The sequence below is a fragment of the Eriocheir sinensis genome, chromosome 65 (genome assembly GCF_024679095.1).
Source record: "Eriocheir sinensis breed Jianghai 21 chromosome 65, ASM2467909v1, whole genome shotgun sequence".
In the NCBI taxonomy this organism is placed as follows: Eukaryota; Metazoa; Arthropoda; class Malacostraca; order Decapoda; family Varunidae; genus Eriocheir; species Eriocheir sinensis.
The window spans coordinates 5,464,766-5,480,146 of record NC_066573.1 but is presented as its reverse complement, the minus strand read 5'-3'; the positions used below and the strand labels follow the sequence as shown (position 1 = coordinate 5,480,146).

Genomic DNA, 15,381 nt, shown 5'->3' with positions numbered 1-15,381 from the left:
AGTCCAGTGTCTCTATGGCCGTGTTGTGGCGAAAAAGTAAAAATCTCCAGGTGATAAAGCATCATGTTTTACTTGGAAATGAATAGTCAGTGTCACAAAATTAGACTGCAAGAGTCTCAAATGTTTTTAGGAAAAGCATTAATTCAGGCCCAGCAGCAGACCATTAGCTCTGCAAGTCACCCTTGCTGCACTCTCCAGCAGAGGCCACAGGGTAAACCTTACATGACATCTAGTAAGGAAGTATCGTCTTGAACCAAGAAAAAAAAGCACGTGAATCTGAAATACACCACTCAAACCAGCAACATAACCCGTCGTGGTGTTGATGTTGGACGTGCTAGGCTCGGGGAACAGCATGACATTTCCTTGAAACTTAGCTGTTAGCATGAAATACTGAGAAGATTATCTTGGGAGACCAATCATTCATTTTCAAATCATCACATACCGAAAGAAGAATCTTCTTTCAATAATTACCTAGCTTTAAAACCCAAATAAAAACACGACAACTCCGCTCAATGAATCACTGATGAAAAAATGAGGCCCAGCCGTGATAGCTTGAGGTCCATATTTTTAAACATTTCGGCACCCGTGCTCACACACCCAACAAGGTTTTCACTGGAGTGTGGGTCACTTTCAGGGGTGGGCAGTTTTATGACCCTGATGGCAGTTTGACCCCAGGCCTAGTAATGAGATAACAGGATCACAAGCAAAACACACTGAATAAAGCCAGATGGGGGGAAGGCAAGGAGAACAGACAATGACCAAGATAGATACCAAATAATAACAATAAGAGGAATAATTGGTAAGTCTATGACCATGGTGGTAGTTTGACCCCAGGCCTAGTACTGACAGGAACAAACAAAACATACTGAATAAAGCCAGATGGGGGGAAGGCACGGAGAACAGACAATGACCAAGATAGATACCAAATAATACCAATGAGAGGAATAATAGGTAAGTCTATGACCATGGTGGTAGTTTGACCCCAGGCCTAGTACTGACAGGAACAAAGAAAACATACTGAATAAAGCCAGATGGGGGGAAGGCAAGGAGAACAGACAATGACCAAGATAAATACCAAATAATACCAATAATAATAGTAATGACATGTAGGGTGAGGCGAGGGGGGGTGGGGGGCGACTGGCACATAAGACGCACTCCCCCTCGGCCCCTCACCCCCCATGGACGCCCTCACTCACTTGGACAGGTGTTTGAGGATCTGGTTCTTGATGAGGCCAGCCATGACGGGGCACGCGGCGGCGGGGAGGTCACACTAACGATCAATCGGCCTCATATTTACTGGAGGCCATGGAGGAGGGCGCTTAGGGGCCGGGGCTGGACTGGCAGACGCGTTCGGCTCCCACATCAACTATTTCCAAGGGTTTCAATATATGTTTTTAGGTCCATGGTGCAGAAGAAGGGTCAAACTACAACCAGAATTATAAAACTACCCAAAGAAATGGCCTTGTCAAATATGTATGCTTGGTTTATTTTTCGGCTCCAACATTAATTATTTCCAAGGGTTTCAATATATGTTTTTATGTCCATGGTGCAGAATAAGGGTTAAACTAGTACCAGAATTACAAAACTACCCAAGGAAATGGCTCAAACTCCCACGACAGCCTTGTCAAATATGAAGGCTTAGTTCGGCACCCACATTAACTATTCCCAAAGGTCGAAATAGGGTTATAATGAGTGTTTTTTTAGGTCCATGGTACATAATAAGGGCCAATCTGCTACCAGAATTATAAAACTACCCAAGGAAATGGCCCAAACTCCTACGACTGTCTTGTTTCGGCTCTCACATCAACTACTTCCAAGGGCGAATAGGGGATGAATCGGATTATAATGAGTGATTCTTTAGGTTCATGGTACGGAGAAAGGGTCAAACTACCACCAGGGTCATAAAACTACCCCTGGAAATGACCCAAACTCCTATGAAAACCTTGGTAAATACGTGAGCACAGGCGCCGAAATGTTTAAAGATATGGACCTCGATCTGGCACATCATTTCCTCATTAGTGATTCATAGAGCTGAGTTGTCTTGTCATTATTTCCGTTAAAAAGCTAATTATTTTCACAACTCCCACGCAGCAGATTCTTCTTTCAAAATGTGATGATAAGGAAATTAATGATATATTGGTCGATCTCCAAAGATGATTTTTCCATACAAATAGTTAAGTTTGAACGAAATGTCATGGAGGAGATAGAAGAGAAAAATAAGGTGTCATACTATAGGTCGTTAACAAAGTGAATTAAGATTGTTTAGAACACGACATAGCCGGACCCATTTATTCATACAAGCTGGTCAAACTTCATGTATATACAGCTCGAGTACTATGTCTTGAGCATGTTATTCATTTCAACACGTATTGCAGATTATACATGTTTTGTGTGGCTTCCTGACCACTACGAAGGGGAACGAACCAATGCCTCGAGCTATAGGTGCTCGGGGGACGTAAACAAACGCCACAACACCCTTCCGCGAGGGTTGGAAGGCCCACGCGCGCCGCCGAGGAGGGTCCGGGGCTGCGAGAAATGCCTCCTCGCAGTAATAAGTCGCCCTAGCTACTTTGCATGCGCACTGAGGACTACACAGCAGAAAAAATATTAATTTGAATGGTTTTGTTTTAGTTTGTCCACTTGTGATCTTGGTGATGGTTGATGTTGCCCGCAAGGCAGCAACAGACCAAACTAGCAAGATCTGCGTGAACATCAACGTGCTCTCTAAAATTTGCCCTATCCGATTGTTATAAAGTCTTCTGATTAAAAAAAAAGTATTTCTCTGACGTTTGTGCCGTGTATTGGAGCCGAAACAGGACAAGTAAACGACAGCGGTGAGTGAAAGATAGAAAAAGTAAGCTATAGTTGAACCTCCCTCTGCGAGCTATTTTGCAGGGGCGAGCTGATTCCTGCAACAGCGGCCACGGCTGCCAGACCCTCGCCTACAGCTCGCCTAAGGTGCACTGCACATCGGGGATGATAAGGGCTATTATACACTAGGCAAATTTTCCGTGGATCTACTGTCAAACCACGATTTCCGCTCCAAAAAATCCGCATAGAAGGAAGAGCAGACACTGCTTCCTAGCCTAATTATGTCTTTCTTGGCTATGGATCGATGGTTGCACAAGGCTCTTAATTAGTCCTTGGCTTGCCGACTCATCCACTGCCTGTAGCCTTTCTCGTCTTCTGGACGTAGTTCTAGCAACATCTGCAGCTGCATATCACTTCACTGCGCTCCTCTCTTCTTGTAAGCCATAAATTGCCGCCTCCACATTCTTTTCTTTTTCCGTTGCTTGTGTAAATTGAGTGTCACTTACATAGAGCCAAAGCAACGGCACTTCGAGTGGAAACGGCCGGGGTGCGAACAAGGACATCAGCCATACCTCTTGTGAAAATGTGTCTGTCACCCTTCTCCCTTGTTATTTACCTGCAACAATAAGCTATCAATCAATCAAGACCACGGTACGCTGAGAGAGTGCGCGAGGCAAGTGTGTTGGGAAGACGACGGTGTGACGGTAGTATATGTCCACATATGCAAAAATCCACGATTTTATGACTGAAGACGCAAGCATGAGATTGGCTTGAACAGAGGAATTTATAGGAAAATAAAGAACGGAGAAACCCACCTCAGGGGTAGGTCTGTTGAAATAGCCAGGTCGGTAAAGAAGAACACCCGCCTAGCAAAGATAAATTATGAGATTAGGGTTGCCAACGAGGCCAAGAGCGATCCCAAGGGCTTCTTCAAATTGTACAGGACGAAAACAGGGGACAGAATTGAACCGTTGAAAGCAAACACAGGTGAGCTCGTTGAGAATGGAGAAGATATGAATCAATGTTGACTGACTATCTCGTCTCAGTTTTCACGCAGGAAAATCTAACAACCATTCCGGAGAGAGTTCAGGTATATGAGAGCGAAGAGAACGACAAGTTGAGGGATGTGATTATCACTAGGCAAATAGTCCAGGATGAGATTGGTAGGTAACTCAGCCCCAGATAGAGCTACCATTGGGCCCTGGTGCTGCAAGTAATTCCGGGCACCTAAAGCCCAAATGCACTGCCGAATTTTGGTTCACGAATGTGCGCGAATATGCAAGTCATCCTGTATCGCGGACAAGTTCAGCCCCAAATACACTGCCGAATTTTGGCTCACGAATGTGCGCGAATATGCAAGTCATCCTGTATCGCGGACAAGTTCAGCCCCAAATACACTGCCGAATTTTGGTTCACGAATGTGCGCGAATATGCAAGTCATCCTGTATCGCGGACAAGTTCAGCCCCAAATACACTGCCGAATTTTGGTTCACGAATGTGCGCGAATATGCAAGTCATCCTGTATCGCGGACAAGTTCAGCCCCAAATACACTGCCGAATTTTGGCTCACGAATGTGCGCGAGTATGCAAGTCATCCTGTGTCGCGAACAAGTTCGGCATTTTTTTTTTTTTTTTTTTTTTTTTACGTTGTTGCCTATTGCGCCGGTAGGCATCTTCCCGGTGGGGCCTGATGGTCGGCCCAAGGCTTCTTCCAGGTGGGGCCTGATGGTCGGCCCAGCCCGTTCTGGCGCAGGCGAGTGTTTATAGTGGCACCATCTTGCATTGGCTCATGCTGCCCCCCGGGTTGATGGGTGATCTTCAGGACAGCATGTGGGTAGTTTTAAGCCACTCGGCGGTGACTGAAAAATCCGAGTGGTAGCGTGGGGATTCGAACCCGCGTCGTCCATCACGCGGTGAATGTGGGCCCAGTACGCTACCATTTCGGCCACCGCCTACCCCTCTTGTCTGTTCTTGTCCGTTCGGGGACATGTCTGCGTCCACCGCGCGACTTTTGACAGTTGGTCACGACCGCCACGAAAGTTTCATGTTGCATGAAAAATTCGCGGCCGTTCGCTGAATGTGCACGAATGCAAAATGGACGCCGAATTGTCGCCGAAATGTCGCCGACATGTCGCAGACAATTCGGCGTCCGATTCGCGGTGTTCGGCGAATTGTCGCCGAATTTTGACCGTTGAAATTTTAATTTTATTGGCAAATTTGTCGCCGACATGTCGCCGACTATTCGGGGACATGTCTCCGAGATGTCGCCGAATGGCCAAGACTATTCGGGAACATGTCCCCGAATATTCGGCGAATTAATCACGACACGGCAAACGGGTCGCGGTGGGAGGTGTACACGGGGGTCTGTCTATCTATCTATCTATCTATCTATATCTATATCTATCTATCTATCTATCTATCTATCTATCTATCTATCTATCTATCTATCTATATATATATATATATATATATATATATATATATATATATATATATATATATATATATATATATATATATATATATATATATATATATACGGAATAAAATAATACTATAATAACAAATAGTAAACAAGAAAATATGAAGGACAAGAAGAATCATGAATATATAAAAGGTATGGAACTGACATTTTCATTTATTTCATAATTAATTTACTATTTATTACTTTATTTATTTCTTAATATCATTATTCTGCCATTATTTGACCTTTGTTTCATTTTCAGTTATTTAGATTTATTTCTTCTTTCAGTTACTGGTTTGTTTATTAATATTACGTAAACATTCATTCATTCTAAAATATTTGTAGGAGGGCAAAACAAAAACAAGTCACATTTATAGATTTTATTACACATACTATCATACATATTACCACACATATTACCACACATGGTATTTACTCGCCCACAATTCTGTCCTGCCAGGCCACTGCTCCCCGGGTGTTGTAGTTGTCCATGAAGTAGGCGCGGATTCCCGTGCTTTTATATACCACATGGGCATCAGATGATCAGCTGTCAAAAATCTTGGCACTGTCGGAGAATTGTCCCCGACATGTCGCCGACACTTCGGGGACATGCGAAGACAATTCGGAGACTTGTCGCCAGTTATTCCGCGGCAAAAAAAAAAAAAAAAAAAAAAACCGTTGAAATTTTAGATTTTGAGCTCGGCGACATGGACGCCGAATAGTCGGCGACAGGTCTCCGAATTGTCCCCGAATTGTCTTGAGCATTCGCCGACATGTCGCCGAATGGTCACGAACTGTAAGAATCTTGGTCATGTCGGCGAACCGGTCGCCGAATTTTTTCACGAACTGATTCGGCGTCAAGTTCGTGGCCAAAATTCGGCAGTGTATTTGGGGCTTAAGTATCTTAATTTGCACACATCATGCCCGGGCGGCCGGGCCCCATATGAGACCGGGCCCTGGTGCTGAGATACCAGCTCTCTCCCCCCCCCCCCCCCCTTCTCTCAAAAAGGGAGACAAGTCAGCCACCTCAAATTATCGTATAATTAGCTTAACAATGTTGGAGTCGATAGTCGGGAGCATTCGGGACCATCTAGAGAAGCATAATTTCATTCATGATTCACAGCATGGGTTCACGATGGGTAGGTCTTGCCTTACTAACCTGTTGTCCTTCTACACTAAAGTAATCGAGGCGGTTGACCGAGATGAAAACTATGACATTGTATCTAGATTTCAGTAAAGCGTTCGACAAAGTCCCTCATCACCGGCTATTACTAAAATTACAGGCTCACGGCGTAGATGGGAAAGTTTTGAACTGGATCAGGGCATGGCTTAGTGGTAGGAAGCAGAGAGTGCAAATCAATGGTAAAAAAATCTGAATGGGGTAGTGTTACGAGTGGAGTCCCACAGGGTCGGTGCTGGGTCCGCTGCTTTTTATTATTTACATCAATGACTTGCACACAGGAATTAGAAGTGATGTCAGTAAGTTCGCAGATGATACCAAGATCGGTAGAGCAATCCAATCAGACAGGGAGCAAAAACTACTGAAGCTAGGAAGGCGTGCTTGATGGCAAATGAAAGCTCTTTTAATACAGAATAATAATCAGATAAAGGCTGGAAAGCATTAAATAAAAAAAAGAAGTTATAAGCAAAAAACTAGGACGTGTCCAAATTGCGGCAAAAGGGCAGAAAAACAGGCTATTTTGTGACGGCTCGACGACGAACTTGGAATCGAGCTATCACAAAATCCTTCGAGTTGGTCAAACTACATTGCAAAGAGGGGCTACATGCCAAATGGCAGCCTTCTAGAGGCAATATCAAGGCCACGCTAGACAAAAACGGCAAAGTGTCTGGAGTTCGTCAATATCGCTCTCGACAGGGTTTACGTTTCGAGCTCTAGCGACGGAACTACTGGGAGTAGGGAAATGTTATGCACCATATTGGAAAGCACATTGGCAAGTGATTATGATAATGCCAAGTTTATCAAAAAGCCATCAGTACGCTACTTATGAAAGCAATCAAGACTCACTCACTCACTACGACGATTGCGATTAAGTGCATTGAGGATTCTTATTGAGGTTAATATCGTAATTGTTGGCGGCCTTTTCGGAGTGTCTGCGCTGGCAGCGGAGCGGGGCTTGAAACCGCATCAACGGTAGGTAATAAACGGTAAACGCACGTGTGGGCATAACTTTTGTTGGTGGGGGGCAAAAATAGGCACCCGCGCAGACCTCTGACACACACACACACACACACACACACACACACACACATATGGCATGTGTCGTCACAACGAACAGTTCCAGGAAATGCATCAAGCTACAAAATATCACTTAATCTTGTAATTAGCTAGGCAAAACGTTTTTACGTGTTTATGTCTAATGGCTTTCGGCGTAACCAAGTGAAACTCTCTTTAACAGAGGCATGACTATGGCCTTCACACACGGATTAAAATGACCTTCAGCAATAATCCCGGGCAATATTAATTAGTCTCTGTCCTCCTCCCACTGCACAAACACCAACATCCAAACATAAAGTCGTATCATTTTTCCTAGTACACACATTCATATCAGTTCAAAACGTTTTGGTGTGTGTGTGTGTGTGTGTGTGTGTGTGTGTGTGTGGGAGGGGGCAACTCGTCTTCCTTGGTGTGGCAAGCATCCCAGACAGACACTCCACTGTTAACCATGGCAGCAGCAAGAGCTCCAGCGGCATCTCTCCGCTTTGTGTCCCTCATCAACTTCTTCCTGGTCGTCCTCAGCCACCCGGGACAGTCACACTTGCCGCTGAGTGCAGCAAATGCTGCTATGGGTGCTCTGAGCTACGAGGAGTTGACAACCTCCCTCGTGGTCAACCAGCTGGCCATTGTGCAGATGATGCAAAATGTTTCGGACGCCTCTTGCGGTGAGTAACGTGAGGTTTGTTAGATCTGAACTTAGGTTTATTAACAAGCCTGGTGATGGATTTGCGTTATCTGACCGATATTTTTATTTCGAAATTCTGCCAAGTTTAGTTATGAGAAACAATAAATGGCGATCCTATGAGTGACTGTGAAAGCTTGACTTATTTTGTTACGGCATAAAGGACAGACCAAGGGCAGAGCTAACAAACGAAATATTACACAAATAAGTTCGAAACTCGCACTCTTAAAAGACGACGCAACAAGGCATATATATATATATATATATATATATATATATATATATATATATATATATATATATATATATATATATATATATATATATATATATATATATATATATATATATATATATATAACAAATTGGTGAATTGTATTGTTGCAAAAACATAGGTTCGCAACGAAGGAGAAGGATGGTGCTTGTCATCCAGCCCCCATGCAACAGAGGCAGTGTGAGAAAAGCTTTACTTCTCGTCTATTTGTAGTCTGGTGATCACTGAGGATGTAATGTATAGGACAGGAGACCCAATGTGACACTGTAAGAAATTATTAGCGCTCCACAATGCACAAACAGGTTTACTGAGTTTGTGCACAGGAGAGATGAAGAGAAAAAAGAAAAGCGTAGCGAGACAAGAAAAAAGAACTAAAGAAAGAGCAGAGGTGAGAGGAAAGGTAAATAAGCTGAGAGGTGTAGAGAAGAAAGGGGTAAAGGGAAACTTGAGTAAAAGAAAATTAGTGGAAAGCAGAGGAGAGAGAGAGAGAGAGAGAGAGAGAGAGAGAGAGAGAGAGAGAGAGAGAGAGAGAGAGAGAGAGAGAGAGAGAGAGAGAGAGAGAGGGGTCCAATAAGTGAGATATTACGAATTTACGAGTAAAATACACGAATAATACAGGAAATACAAGAAAGGACGACTGACTGACTTGCTGCTCGTGTAGGCTGTTCACAAGCGTTCCTGCACACGCTTACATAACTGTGTAATGTATACCGCTCGATTTTGTTTTCGTTCTTGTCTTGTTTTCATAAATGCCGCTGGGCGAAATAAAACTATTATTATTATCATTATCATCATTATTGTTATCATTATTATTATTATTTTTTTTTTTTACAACAAAGGAGGCAGCTCAAGGGCACAAAAAAACACAATAATAAAAAAAGCCCGCCAATCGCTGCGTGGAAATATCGTTAATACTGTTGTCATCGCTGGCGTCGGTGGTCAGACTGGCACTATTCAATACCGAGCAGCAATTGTTCAAAAGTTCGCTACGCGCTGGCTTTCAGTTACTAATTTACCATCGCTGTCAGTTAAGGGTTCACTCCTACTTCTGATCGTCTTTTTGTTGTTAATATCATTGAAGAAAGACTTCGGATTAGTTTTACAGTTGGCGGCAATGTTTTCTTCGTGCCCACGCTTTGCCTGACCAACTATAGTCTTTTCACTCGTCGCCTGGCTTCTTGATAAAGTCTGATACTTCCCGGCGTGTTTTGCACTTTCTTTAGCCTGTAGAGCAAGTTTCTCTCCTTAACCGAATGTTTGAATTCGTTGTTAAACCACGGTTGAGTTTTATTAGTGTTACGTTGCTTCTCGGAAAACGGGGCATATGTATTCTGCTGGGTGAGTAATTAATTATTTAAAGTTTAGCCACGCTTCCTCTGCGTTGGAATCAAAGAGACTATAGTCTCCTTGGTTGGAATCATCTGATAGTTGAGTTTGTCAATTTACGTCGGACCTGCGAAACTTTCCCTTCTAGAATTAGGCATCATTATCTTGTTTTCAGTCACTTTTGTTTGAGCGACGCGCACTAATTTATGGTCGCAGGAACCGAGATGTTCTCCTACTGCAACATTACTGACTAGATTATCTTGGGTTACAATAACAAGGTCTAGTGTCTCATTTAGTCGAGCTGGTTCAGCAGCCATTTGACTCGGGTAATTATTCTCTAAAAAATCAAGTATTCCATGAGAACAACTTCTGTACCGGAGCGTTACGTCCTATCAGTATGAGGGAGATTAAAGTCTCCTAACACAACTGAGTCGCTGTTTAGGATTGTTGCAAAACGCTATACATTTCAACATCTTCATCGAGTGGTTGGCCCGGAGGCCTGTAGGTGACGGGTATGTTTAGTTTAGTTTTTACAGTATTTACTCGCACGCACAGATGCTCAACATTAGTGTTTCTCGGTGTTGTATCACTGGGTTGCAAATAACTTTTGGCATGAAGGGCGACACCATCACCTCGACGGTTGATGCGATCTTTTTTTTAAGAGACTGTAGCCATCTATATTGTATTCTGTAATTAAATTAATACTTGAGGTGTCAATGAATGTTTTCGTTTAGCGATTACATCGAAAATTTCCCTTGAAAAAAGACATCTCATTTCTTCAACCTTTTTTCTTAGGCTATGAGCATTGAAACTTAGGATTTTTAGATCATTCTTGAATAAGTTCGGATATGGAGGTGGTGTTACATGCGGTGTTACGATTTGGCGTTAGAGAGGCCGCATGACGTCCATTTGCACGGGGGGGGATGGGGAAACGCGGCGAGAGCAGTTTACGATGAGAGAGAGAGAGAGAGAGAGAGAGAGAGAGAGAGAGAGAGAGAGAGAGAGAGAGAGAGAGAGAGAGAGAGAGAGAGAGAGAGAGAATGTATTTACTGCAGATGGAGGCATGTTACATTTCCTTCCTTCACTACTTCCTTCCCGCATAACAGCTGTTGCAGAGATGGGGAGACAGGAGGCGAGGCGGGCGGACGAGGCGGAGGAGCTGGTGGCGAAACTGGAGGCGTTGCTGAAGCCACATCTGCAGCAGGCGGTGGAGGCAGGACTTGAGCGTCGCCTACAGGAGGTTCTGGAGGCCATCACCAACCAGATCAGCACCACCTTCCAGGACACGCTTGCCAGTAGGGAACCGTGCTGTCTCAAATTTAAGGGGTTTGGACCATGTTTGTGTTTGGGATTTATATTTTTAGGATGTTGGTGTGTGTGTGTGTGTGTGTGTGTGTGTGTGTGTGTGTGTGTGTGTTGGGGTGGAGGGGTCATGTGATCATGGAGGTGTTAATGACCCTCACAAGCGTCGGTATCGCACTAAGCCGATATCTGTCCGTGCGAGTTTTGACCGGGACGAGAATATTGTGGTGTCTTGTGGGTCTAGTGGGGGGAGGGAGGGCGGGTGGGAGTAGATCTCTATGACGGGGGTTGTGGAGGAGGGACTTGCCGAGTTTGGTTAGGTTTGTCTGCTATCGGTCCTGTAGGGTGGGCATTTTCAGCTGGGTGAGTGCATGCTTGTAGTTAGTGTAAGAACTGCCCAGAATCTGTCTGCATGCACGCCTTTGTACCCTCTCTAATTGGCGTTGCTGGGTCTTGTTGATAGAGGAAGCCCAATTGTGCATAAATAATAAAGGTGTCGTGTAAACCGCCCTCATGCACCCAACACTCATGCAGGTATGGCCGAGCTACGGGAGGAGATTCGGCTCGAGAAGGACAGGTCTCTTGGGGCGCGCGAACCGGAGCAAGAAGCCACACCCACCGAGGCCACACCTGCTTACTTTGGTATGGTTCTTTGTTCATAGACATTATCATTATCACTGTCATTGGTGTAATCATTGTTATGGTCCTCTTTTTCTTCTATTTTTCCGTCAGAAATTTATTGTTCTCATTTTTCTTCAACTTCCTCCTCCTTTTCTCTCTTTTTTTTATCCTTTTCATCTTCTTTTTCCTCTTCTTCTTCTTCCTCTTCCTTCAAAGGCTTCAGATACACTATTATCATTGGGGTCTTTCTACTCCTCTTCCTCTTCCTCCTCCTCCTCCTCTTTCTTTTTCTCCTCTTCTTTTTTGTTTTACAGGTTAAAGAAAGAACAAAGCACGTCAGAAAACATTAGACTTTATAACGATGCCAGGCGACGAGTAAAAAGATTAGTATGTCAGGCAAAGCGTAGATATGAAGAAAATATTGCAGCCAACTGTAAAAATAATCCGAAATTTTTCTTCAGTTACATAAACAACAGAAAGGCGATCAGAAGTGGAATTGGACCGTTAACAAACAGCGACGGTGCACTAGTGACTGACAGCCAACACATTGCAAACCTCTTAAACAATTACTTTTCCTCGGTGTTTAATACTAACAGTCTTCCTCCCGCTACCACCAACACCAGTACTAATGTAAATCTCGAGCATGCATTGCCTAATTTTGAAATAACAACCGATGAAGTCCTTAAAGCTCTCCATTCACTTAAAACAAATAAAAGTCCCAGACCCGATAAAGTATATCCTATACTGCTTAAAGAAACAAAGAGCGAAATACTCTCCTCCCTCACAACCGTATTCAATATGTCCTTGCGACAAGGCATCGTCCCTTCGGACTGGAAAAAGGCTAACGTGACACCGATTTTTAAGAAAGGAGACAAAAAATACCAGGTAACTACCGACCCATTAGTCTAACTTCAATTGTAGGTAAGCTACTTGAGAGCATAATTAGAGACAAAATTGTGAGTTACCTCGAAAGCCACTCATTAATTGGGGATTCACAATATGGCTTCCGTAACAAAAGATCCTGCCTATCAAACATGTTAACCTTTTATAACGACCTCTTCTCAGTTTATGACGTAACCAAATCACTGGACGTAGTCTATCTTGATTTCCTGAAAGCGTTTGATAAAGTCCCACATCATAAATTACTTTACAAATTAAAGCAAATAGGCATTGACGGTCAAGTAAACCAATGGATCGCGAATTGGTTGAGCAACAGACAACAAAGAGTGGTGATTGACGGATTTAACTCAGAGTGGGCGCTGGTCACTAGTGGCGTCCCTCAGGGCTCGGTTCTTGGCCCAGTGCTCTTCATTATTTATATCAACGATGTGGATGTTGGACTCAATAATCGCATTAGTAAATTTGCAGACGACACAAAGATTGGTAACTCGGTTCATACTGACGAAGACAGGCAAGGCCTCCAAGAGGATTTGCACAAAATTTCAGCTTGGTCTGATAGATGGGAGATGCCCTTTAACGTAGACAAGTGCCAGGTCCTTCAAGTTGGAACAAGGAATAAGAAGTTCGATTACGAAATGCGCGGCGTTAAACTCAAAAGCGTTCAATGCGTTAAGGACCTGGGGGTCAAAATCGCGTCAAACCTCAAATTCTCACAGCAATGCATCGATGCAGCAAATAAAGCGAACAGAATGTTGGGCTTCATTAAAAGAAACTTTTTATTTAAGAATAAAGATGTAATACTTCCACTATAACAGTTTAGTCAGACCCCACTTGGAATATGCGGTACAGTTTTGGTCTCCCCACCATGCAAAGGACATTGCTAAATTAGAAGGTGTTCAGCGTCGGGCAACAAAAATGATCCCTTCCTTGCGCAACAAATCCTACGAAGAAAGGCTTTCCACCCTTAACATGTTCTCTCTTGAGAAACGTCGCCTCCGAGGAAAACTGATCGAATGTTTTAAAATACTTAATGGTTTCACGAATGTAGACAGAACAAAATTGTTCATGATCGATGACACTTTGCGAACGAGGAACAATGGCATGAAACTCAAATGTAGACAAGTAAATTCAGACTGCACCAAATATTTCTTCACCAACGTTGTAGTGCGAGAATGGAATAAGCTCCCACCGTCAGTGGTCCAATGTAACACGATTGACTCCTCTAAAAACAAGCTCGACCGTCGCTTCCTTGAACTTAATATGCATCTCACGTGTGGGGAGGCTCCACTTACACAGCTCTTCTGGACAGAGTGGAGTCTAAGGCTCTTCGTCTCATCAGCTCTCCTCCTCCTACTGATAGTCTTCTACCTCTTAAATTCCGCCGCGATGTTGCCTCTCTTTCTATCTTCTATCGATATTTCCACGCTGACTGCTCTTCTGAACTTGCTAACTGCATGCCTCCCCCCCTCCCGCGGGCCCGCTGCACACGACTTTCTACTCATGCTCATCCCTATACTGTCCAAACCCCTTATGCAAGAGTTAACCAGCATCTTCACTCTTTCATCCCTCACGCTGGTAAACTCTGGAACAATCTTTCTTCATCTGTATTTCTTCCTGCCTACGACTTGAACTCTTACAAAAGGAGGGTATCAGGACACCTCTCCTCCCGAAGTTGACCTTTCTTTCGGCCACCTCTTTTGATTCTTTTTTGGGAGCAGCGAATAGCGGGCTTTTTTTTATTATTATTGTTTTCATTTTTTTGTGCCCTTGAGCTGTTTCCTTTGTTGTAAAAAAAAAAAAAAACATCCTCGGTCTATCCTTAACTCAAAATCTCAACTGGAAACTTCATATCTCATCTCTTACTAAATCAGCTTCCTCTACGCTGGGCGTTCTGTACCGTCTCCGCACAGTTGCTATCCATTTACAGGAGCCTTGTCCGCCCTCGTATGGAGTATGCATCTCATGTGTGTGGGGGTGGGTCCACTCACACAGCTTTCCTTGACAGAGTGGAGTCAAAGGCTCTTCGTCTCATCAGCTCTCCTCCTCATACTGATAGTCTTCTACCTCTCAAATTCCGCCGCCATGTTGCCTCTCTTTCTATCTTCTATCGATATTTTCATGCTGACTGCTCTTCTGAACTTGCTAACTGCATGCCTCCCCCCCTCCCGCGGCCTCGCTGCACACGACTTTCTACTCATGCTCATCCCTATACTGTCCAAACCCCTTATGCAAGAGTTAACCAGCATCTTCACTCTCATCCATCACGCTGGTAAACTCTGGAACAATCTTCCTTCATCTGTATTTCCTCCTGCCTACGACTTGAACTCTTTCAAGAGGAGGGTATCAGGACACCTCTCCTCCCGAAATTGACCTCTCTTTATGGACACTCCTTTGACCTCTATTCAGGAGCAGTGAGTAGCGGGCTTTTTTTATATATATATTTTTTACGCCCTTGAACTGTCTCCGTAGTTGTAAAAAAAAAGTAGTAGTAATAGGATGAAAATAATAATAAAAATGGTAGTGACAGTGATAGTGAGTGATAGTGATAATGATAATGATAATGAAATAATATATGATAAATATAATAATAATAATAATAATAATAATAATAATAATAGCGATAATATTAATAATAATAATAAATAATATAATAATGATAATAATAATAATAATATTTATATAATAATAATAATAATAATAATTATAATAATAATAATAACAATAAGTAATAATAACAATAATAATAATAATAATAATAATAATAA

General features: G+C 43.2%; 2 protein-coding genes across 10 annotated transcripts in view; one reads left to right on the top strand and one right to left on the bottom strand.

The window, feature by feature from the left end:
- Window positions 1-1,344, bottom strand: part of LOC126987526 (UHRF1-binding protein 1-like) — a 53,687-nt gene extending 52,343 nt beyond the window's left edge. The window contains 1 exon segment of the mRNA XM_050844528.1: window positions 1,197-1,344. Within this exon segment, the coding sequence (XP_050700485.1) occupies window positions 1,197-1,240 (44 nt within the window). The 5' untranslated portion in view covers window positions 1,241-1,344.
- Window positions 1,345-7,906: 6,562 nt separating this feature from the next.
- LOC126987525 (inner centromere protein-like) overlaps window positions 7,907-15,381 on the top strand; it is a 49,983-nt gene continuing 42,508 nt past the window's right edge. For 4 of the 9 annotated variants that reach the window (XM_050844527.1, XM_050844520.1, XM_050844526.1 and 1 more), the window contains exons 1-2: window positions 7,907-8,176; window positions 10,900-11,088. In XM_050844527.1, the coding sequence (XP_050700484.1) occupies window positions 7,960-8,176; window positions 10,900-11,088 (406 nt within the window). In that variant the 5' untranslated portion in view covers window positions 7,907-7,959. The remainder of the gene's footprint in view (window positions 8,177-10,899; window positions 11,089-15,381) is intronic. The other 5 variants (XM_050844525.1, XM_050844524.1, XM_050844519.1 and 2 more) reach the window with 4 other exon arrangements.